Source organism: Lygodium microphyllum, chromosome 29 (genome assembly GCF_053477565.2).
Source record: "Lygodium microphyllum isolate KBCC chromosome 29, Lygodium_microphyllum_v1.1.10, whole genome shotgun sequence".
NCBI lineage: Eukaryota > Viridiplantae > Streptophyta > Polypodiopsida > Schizaeales > Lygodiaceae > Lygodium > Lygodium microphyllum.
Window position 1 is genome coordinate 30,800,136 of NC_141163.1, and position 9,191 is coordinate 30,809,326.

Below are 9,191 nucleotides of genomic sequence, written 5' to 3' on the forward strand. Positions count from 1 at the left end.
TAATCTTTTAATACAAGTTACTATTTTCTTTAAAAAAAGAAAGAAATTTGAATGTTGTGATGCTCCTATCAAGATTATCTTTCCCACTTTGTTACCATTGACCAACAATATCCAAGCAACTAAAAAGAGTGGCAAGAGGAATTACTAAAGACGAAAAGGGGAGGGTAATTGAGAGTTTGCCTAACATACAAGTTTGACATCATTAATACAATCCTTTGCCAAACTACAAGGTGGGTTGTTTTTTGTGCGGGGGATTTACTACATGTAAACCCTCTATGTCACATGCGTTTAAGGCCTATTTAAGAATGCCTTTATTTGTGAAATTTTAAAAGATAAAACACACCATTTTTAAATTCAATTTGTGAGTAACCCCTTTGTATAGTATCTTTGTGTATGTAAAATTTTTTATCTAAAAGAGGTATTCTAAAAATCCCTTCTTTTGAACCCATGAAATATATTTACATATTTATGAGTAAACCCCTTGAGGTTCTTTGTAATTGCATTTAATCTCACTCATATAATAAACCAAGGTGCCCAATCAATCATAACTCTTGTTCACATGAGACTATTTTGTTCTGTGTGTGTGTGTGGGACCAATAAATCTTAGGGTCATGTTATGGAAAGCTATGAGGGGGCATTCTAAGAAGAGCTCTAGTAACGATTATTTTTTCAAGAGGAAAACTTTTGCTATTAAAGCAAAAGAATGCGATTACATGTTGCTTTTTATCTTGGAAGCATAAATATTAACACAATAAGTACGCTGTTGTTTGGAGGCGTATTTTTATCTTGGAAGCATAGAAATTCCCTTACCTAATTTACATAGTGACAAACAACAGCATACTTTTGGAAGCGTATTTTTATCTTGGAAGCATAAATAAGTAAGGATTTCAAAAGTACGCCGTTGTTTGTCACCTTGTAAATTAGGTAAGGGAGACATCCAAAAGTTGGTAGTGAGTTTACTAGTTTAGAAGGCACACAATAAGTAGTCTCCCCTCTAGTGTGTAGAGGTGAGCAAAACACCCAATCCCTAAATAAACACTAATTGGTTAACAAATTGTAAATGTGCACTTGGTGTGTAATTAGCTGTAAGGCGTTGGGAATTTTCTCAAATAAAGCTCTTGCAAAGTTGCATCCATCGCATATGGCCAGCTCTCAACTCGGATGGGGGAAAGAAGGTCCAAAACGTGGTGCATGGTACACACTCATGGGAACTCAGAAAGTCGAAAACCGTTCCTTCCGGAAAGGTTTTTTTGTGGATAAAGGCTGAGCTAGAGACGCATCGCACATGTTTTCCAGGCTGTGTTTGTCCACAAATCATTAGCTACTGTTGTCTATTGCTTATAACATTCCTTTTAAGTTTTTAATTCGTTTGGAAGCATCGATACAGAATGGCACAAAAAGAAGGTGAACTGCTGAAACAGCTGTGCAAATATTATATCGTTTAAAGTCTGTTATTTCTTTATTCTAACTATCTATCAAAATATCTGCATTTTCCGTTGATTCTTTCCATACAGAAGGTCGTGCACGAGCCAGATAGATCCTGACACCAGGCGGGGAGAGAGAGAGAGAGAGAGAGAGAAAGAGGGAGGGAAGGAAGGAGAAGGCCATGTCCAGTTGCTGTCTCCTTCTGGCTGAGTAATTTCCTACAATCGAGAACCCAGCATTCCGGACAGAACTGAGGCAAAGATGAAGGAGAAGGGATGTGTGATTACGGCGACGGTGCGGATTCTCACGGAGGGATTCTTCGACAGAACCTCGCGCTCCGTGAGGGAGCTGCTGGGGAAGAAGGTGAAGGTGCATCTGGTGAGCCTTGAGCTCGATCCGGGTAAGTCTGTTGATGATGATAAGCTAAGGTAGATTATGTGTGTGCACATTGCTGCCTGTAACCGATGATCACGATCGCCGTCGTTCAAGTGCAAAACAAGCCTATCATTGGCATTTTTGCGTGAGGTGCGCTTGAATTAGTGTACTTGAAGACTCTCTGTCTGGGCGGGCGCGCAGCGTGTGTTATGATGATGTCGATGATGGATCAAGTCTTGTGCGTGAGGCAAACCACTCCGTAATTCACATGGATGAGGTCGCAGCATGCTTGTTCTTTAATTTGCGAAATCGCAGATTTCCCAATTTCAACGTATATCAGACGACTCCATAGGCAGTAGTTGCATGCGCAAATGCAGGTCAATTGATATGCAATATTAAAAATTGGGTGAATTGGCATCCAATAGTAGAACATTAGCAATCTAGTGCAACACAAGTAAGGCAATAGCAATCTACTGTGTCACAGCGAGTTTTTTGACACTATCCTGGCATGTGGGAAAGGGGCTCTGTTCTTTGACTCCTTCCTATAGTTCTCAGCATCATGGGCTACTGCTTGGGAGGCACTGCATACTGGGCTGGCAGGGCGCTTGCCCCCAACCGGAGCAGTATACAGCCCCCTGTCCCGAGCCGGAGACCTGGTCAGGTGAGCGATCCCTCCCTCGCAAAAGCTCACGATGCTGTCGGGATTCACATTTATAGTGGGAATTCGCATATAATTTCTTCGTGAATGGCATCAATTCACATTTGTGAGATTTATAGTGGGGGTTGGTCTATAATTTCTTCTGCATGGCAGCAAATACAGGAGGTGGACAATGGAGGGGGCAAGCATGTCTGATGAGGAAGCTAATGATATGGATGCAGGCACGCAGGAAGGGAAGGTGAGCGGGGAGGTGTGGTTGAGGCTCGGGGGGGCGCAGGTGAGGAGGGGCGGGGGGGAGACGTGGGCGAGCCTGCGGTTCGAGGTGGGGGAGGATTTCGGGAGGCCGGGGGCGGTGGTGGTGCAGAGCCACAGCCCGCAGGAGTTTTTCCTCAAGTCGGTGACTTTGGAGCTGCCAGACGGCACCCCGCCTCTCTACTTCCCTTGCCACTCCTGGATCTCCCACTGCAAATTCAACGCCCGCTCCCGCCCGCGCGTCTTCTTCTCTAACCAGGTAAATCACAACCTTACCCCTAAGTAAACCTTAATCTTCTCCCTTTTAATGAAGCAGTCTTATGTTCACCCTAACCTCTACTTTGTTTGTCTTCGTCCACCTCTCTATCCATCATCCTCACAAGGCCCCACTAGCATTGCTCTTTTTTTTGTGAGAGAGAGAGAGAGAGAGAGAGAGAGAGAGAGAGAGAGAGAGAGAGAGAACCCTTTTTCTTTAGTTTTATGAAACTAAACTCTTCTTTCTTGAAAAGCAAGATATCTTCACATTTCAAGGTTAAATGGACCACTTAATCGAAGTTAATGGTGGGTAAATTTTTTGGGACCTGCACCACCTTTTCACCACACCATTGCATAGGCATATGCCCCGAAGGGCAATGCTAACAACGCCACCGTGGCCTACCCAAGAGCTCAAACTAACTCAATAGTAAGTGCAACGTGCAATTTATCAAAAGAGGGGCCTTTTTGAATTTCCTAAAATCACACACAATTAAGTACTCATCACCTTACTCAACAAAAGTATACAAGTGTAAGAGTTTTTTAGAATAGAGATCTTAGTATTGCACTTTGCAATATGGCAACATCATTGTTTCCTATTTACATCACAACCAACTTTGAATTCAAAGCTATTGTGGCATGTGGGGTTATGCAAGGCCCACATCTTTGCAAACCACTTTTAATGCACATACGCATCTTGGATTCTTATGGGTTTCGGTCTCATATTGGTCTTCTTTGTCTTTTGCTTGAAAAGACTTTTTGACGTCAACATTAATTGCAAGCAAGCAAGAAGCAAATCACTTTTTTGAGAGTGAACAAATACTAGCTTTGAATGAGTTTGGTAACTAGATTAAGACCAACATGGTCTAGAGAGGACCACATTTTAGACTTAATATTTTAAAGGGAATCTTGGATGTGATAGGTTCTTATTTCTTAGTACTTGGATGAATGATTGCCCTCGTTTTCCCATGTTTTAGAATCTTAGCTACCCATGTAAAAAGTCTAGCAAAAAAGAAAGGAATTCTTGTCGCCTTCCCTTTTTCATGTTGTCCAAAGGAGGGGATGGAGAGGGACATGAGAACATGGGCCACCAATTTGATTCTGGCTTATTCTGTAATGTTATTTTCAATATGCAAAAGTACTTCATTGCCTTCATGTCAACTAATAATATGACACTATGAAAACATTGTTTTCAATATGCATAAGTACCTTATTTTCTTCATGTCAACTAATAATATGACACTATGAAAACATAGTTTTACCAATGTGAGAGGCTTGTTGTAATATACATCTACGTTTGAATTAAAAAGCGTGAGAGGTTTGATACTTCGTTGTGATGTATGGAGCATGTGAATTTAGGAGCTTTCCTTGTTTAAAATCTCTACATCCATTTTTTATGCAAGCCTACACTTGGGTGTGTAGTCTTTAGAATTTGTTCCCACTAGGGTTTGGATGGCTATTGAGGTGAAAATTGATGGTGGATTCACCAAGTTTTCATTCGCAAATTGGTTTCAAACTTAAAACCACAATAGGCCATGGTTCGAGTGGTTGACAATGAATGACTAACAACCCATGCATATGATCCAAATTATCTCTAACATGTGGTTGGTGTTAGCATCCAATTGACACTTCTTTCATAAAATTTGATATCAAGAAATGTAATGGTCGATGGCATGGGTAGGGATGCATAAGTTGCTTGCAATTTAGGGAGCTCCTAGCCCTTCAAGGAGCATCCTATTGTCTTGGCTATGTCACATCCAATGTAGAGTGATCGAAAGTGTAGATACCAAATAGAAGACTTAAAGAGGAATGCATTGGAGGTGTTGCCATTCTTGGCCATTTAGCATACATTATAGGCAAGGGGTTCATTCTTGATCTTTGGTGGATCTACTTTGGTTCTTAGGGTGGATTGGTTAGACTTGAAAATTTTGTCTATGATATCATTTAAATATAATCTATTTAAAGGTACAAAAATACAATCGAAACCTTGATTAAATATGGGAAAAAAACAACGATGTGAAAGTATAGAAGTAATGATATCGTGTTCACGTATTTTGTATACGTGTGTGTGAGAGCTTTACATGTATGAATAGAGAGAGCGCTTATATTCGACAGTCTCTCTCTCTCTCTCTCTCTCTCTCTCTCTCTTACGTGATCAGTGTTTGGTGAGGGCAGGTTTATCTTCCCAGCGAGACCCCTGCAGCCTTGGTTAAGCTCCGTGAAGAGGAGCTGCTGTGCGTGCGAGGCAATGCCGATGGCAAGGAGGAGAGGAAATTCGGGGAGCGCATCTACGAATACGACTTCTACAATGATCTGTGCTCCATTGACAAAGACAAGAACCTCGCGAGGCCCATCCTGGGGGGCTCTGCCGAGCTTCCATACCCTCGCCGGTGCAGAACCGGCCGTAAGCGTATCACTGCAGGTAAAACTAAAGCCCTAAAAGATTCGTGTCTCCATTAATGCACTCTGTGGCTTGCAGTCATGCGGTAATCAAGGATCTTAATCTCATAATTAGCACACAATTCCATGATTATTTGTAGATCCTGCCTATGAGTTGCACATAAGCGGCATCGATGACATCTACATCCCCCGTGACGAGAGGTTCTCCCCCTTGAAGAAGCGCATGTTCCTCTCGAAAGGCAGGTTAGCCTTTGGCCATGACATCATCGCTTCTCTCCGAAGGCTGTGCAACAATGACAAGTCTTTCAAGGCCATGGAGGAGATTCACCTGCTTTATGCTGGAGGCCTGAAGGAGGGAACAACCAAGCGTGCTCCAACGGACATACCCCTCTCCTATTTTCTTCCACCTGCTGTGGTCCAAGGTCAGAGATGTCACATACTTCTGGTTCATTTACATTTTTGAAGGGTTATCATTGTGCTCTGTTTGACGTTAGCCATAATACTTGTCGTCTAATTGAATGTCAGATTATCGTTTTGTTTTCTCATATGTCTTGATAGATGATTTGTATCGTTATCCTCTAAAAAAAAAAGCATGGTTTTGATCTTGTGGTGTCGCAATATTGCAATTTTTCTTTGTCCATAGATCTGCAAGTTCTGAATCCCGAAATACATTTGAATAGTTAATCACTATGCAATAGAACATCAGCTTAAAGGTCCCTAACATGGTGTTCACTGTATTGTGCATAATGCATTTTGCTATGGAATCAGGAGATTACACCTTTCACCCATTACATACATCTGCTTTGCTATTGCTTGGAACTGGAGTGTCCAATATAATCTTAGATTGCTTGTTTCCGAAGCCTGATTATGCAATGTGGGGCTTTGACATGTTCAGCTGTTGTTTCTCTTATCTTTTTTAAAAAAGTGAGAACTTGATTCCAACCAATGATTAGCTAAAGTATTTAATGACAAGGGAGCTGTTCTTTGGCTTCAATTGACAGACTTGTATTGTGGATTATCACGAAACAATCTCTTTCTTTTTCTGCAGACAATACAGAGGGTTGGAAAACTGATCATGAATTTGGACGCCAACGGTTGGCAGGAGCAAACCCATTTACCATTGAGCGCCTCAGAGTGTGATTCGTTATATCATCAGCTTATTTTCTTTCCCAACATTTAATATTTTCCTTTTTTGGCTCAGCTGTTTTAATTATATACCCCATCCAGACTCTCAGTTATAGGATCTAAATGAAGGCCTATAAATCATCATTTCAAGCCTCCAGAAGCTTTCATGAATGGATTTTTATGATTGAATGTATTTTGTGAAGGTTTTCCCTCCTGTTAGTGAGCTGGATCCAGAGGTCTATGGTGAACCTAAGTCGTCCCTTACTTCCCAGCATCTGGAGCCCTACCTCGAAGGCTATACAGTTCAGGAGGTCAGCTCCCACCTAGTATTCACATTACCATTTGCAGATTTTGACATGTTTGCTGTAGTAGGTGGCGTGAATGTATTTATTTTATAACAGCTTATTTGTTCACAACTGTTCTTGTTATATAGACACCATTTTACCATATCCGGGCATCAAATGTTATTGCATTAAGCTTTCCTTTGCTATTTTTGCGCAGGCCATGGACCTTCACAAGCTCTATATTCTAGACTTCCATGATCTCTTCTTCCCTTATCTCAACAGAGTCAACCAAACCCACAGAAAGACTTATGCATCCAGAACTATCCTCTATTTGACCAAAGATTCTGTGTTATTGCCCATTGCAATCGAGCTCTCACTTCCTCCAAAGAGCAAAGGTGAAAATGCTCATCGGAGAGTATTTACACCCAATCGGAATGTTGAGATAGATTGGGTGTGGCATTTTGCCAAAACACATGTTGTGATCTTGGACATGTTTATGCAGCTAAGTGTGAGCCATTGGTATGAAATCAGTCTCACAGTTTACCTCCATTAGTAAATCATGTTGCAACATTAGAATAGGCATGCGTTTGATATCTCTGACTGCTGGTTCATGCTGTCTCTTTCCTTTGGGCAGGTTAAGAACTCATTGTTCTATGGAGCCCTTCATAATGGCCACAAGAAGGCATTTGAGCAAAATGCATCCAGTACATGTGATGCTTCATCCACATTTCAAGGACACTATGAATCTCAATGCTTCTGGCAGGACAACCTTAGTCAGTGCTGATGGCAGAATAGAGAGAAATTTTGGATTAGGGGAGTTCTCAATGGAGATAACGTCTAAGGTGTACAGTAAATGGAGGTTCAATGAGCAATCTCTTCCCAAAGACTTATTAAGGAGGTATGAGTGCCAGGGTCCCCATCTGTACGGATTTGTCAAACCTGATTCTCATTAATAACATAGAACACAATCTGGTAGGGGCAATGTTTAACGGAGTGTGACACAAGTTACAATGCATATGTTGAATGGCAGACACTATTGCCCAAATTCCTTGACATCTGTGCATCAAATTGCAGGGGACTTGCTGTTGAGGATCCTAGTGCTAAACATGGGATTAGATTAGCGATTGAGGATCACCCTTTTGCAGCTGATGGATTAGAGCTATGGGGTGCAATTTATCAGTGGGCAAAGGACTACGTACCCCTCTATTACAAGAGTGACAAGGTTTTGCAAGGTGACGTGGAGCTGCAAAACTGGTGGAATGAAATTACAACAGTTGGGCATGGTGACCATGCAGGAGCAACTTGGTGGGTAGACATGAAGAAGGTGGCTGATCTCATCGAGGTTGTGTCCACCTTGATATGGCTCAGTTCTGGCCACCATGCATGTGTGAATTTTGCGCAGTATGCTTATGCCGGGTATATGCCAAATGCCCCAAGCATGTGCCGGCGCTTTATTCCTGAAGAAGGGACACCTGAGTATGAGAAGATGATGGCTGACCCACAGAAATTCTATTTTGAGATGGTGCCCAACAAAGGGGTGACCACCATCACTATGGCTATGTTCGAGTCCTTGGCTCATCATATTGAAGATGAGGAGTACTTGGGTCAACGGTCAGACCCACAATGGACCTCAGATACGCGTGCCTTGGCTGCCTTGGAGACCTTTCAACGCAATGTAGAGGCGGCTGAGGCGGCCATCAATGCACGGAATGCCTCATTATCTACTCTGCAGCATAGGGCTGGCCCTGTCAAGTTGCCCTATACCTTCCTCACGCCATTATCAGCTGGTGTTGGTGTTACTCATCGGGGGGTTCCTAATAGCATATCAATGTAGCTGGAGTGCTTTTCTATGTTCTAGTTAACAGTTAAAGGTGCTGATGGGTATCAGTGTGCAATATTTGTTGGTTATGTCCTTGTACCATTGTAGAATATGTATTTTGGTAATAAGTGATCGATTGAAGAAAGGATCCATAGAGTCTCTTGAAGGTTTGAACATTTGTTAGGACAGGGAAGGTGAACAGTTTCCTGAAGGCTTCATGGGTCCTTATGATAAGAGTCCTTGTACTTATGATAGTTTTCTCTTGAGTATGCGTAATGCATTTTGCATCATTGTGTATTCTGTGAGATTAACCAATATCTTAATATGTTCATGAAATTCCTTCAAGGTTTTTAATTTCAAAGACATTTTTTCGCAAGCCCTGGTTTTTATAAATCTTTTGGTTTTGGCTTACTCTTTCATATACAGGCAAATCTCTTGTTCTATATGTGCGTGTGTATGCATTGCATGTATGTGTGTATATATTCGTAGATTATACCTTACACAAACCCCACACCCACACCCACACCCACACCCACATGCCCCCTTGACTACATAGTACGAATCATTGGTGCTATTTTGCATTGTACATGGTACATACTTC

General features: G+C 41.9%; 1 protein-coding gene across 2 annotated transcripts; it reads left to right on the plus strand.

Annotated features, from left to right (window-relative positions):
• Positions 1 to 1,173: 1,173 nt before the first annotated feature.
• On the plus strand, positions 1,174 to 8,951 carry LOC148010497 (seed linoleate 9S-lipoxygenase-3-like). Of its 2 annotated transcripts, none has more exons than XM_087671079.1 (10): positions 1,174 to 1,194; positions 1,515 to 1,825; positions 2,680 to 2,969; positions 5,138 to 5,384; positions 5,503 to 5,784; positions 6,411 to 6,496; positions 6,691 to 6,798; positions 6,989 to 7,290; positions 7,406 to 7,669; positions 7,846 to 8,951. In XM_087671079.1, exons 2-10 carry the CDS (start codon positions 1,687 to 1,689, stop codon positions 8,603 to 8,605), a joined length of 2,478 nt encoding a protein of 825 aa, XP_087527205.1. In that variant the 5' UTR covers positions 1,174 to 1,194; positions 1,515 to 1,686; the 3' UTR covers positions 8,606 to 8,951. The 2 variants fall into 2 exon arrangements, with proteins under 2 accessions (XP_087527205.1, XP_087527204.1); XM_087671078.1 differs by lacking the exon at positions 1,174 to 1,194 and adding an exon at positions 1,231 to 1,404.
• Positions 8,952 to 9,191: the final 240 nt, after the last annotated feature.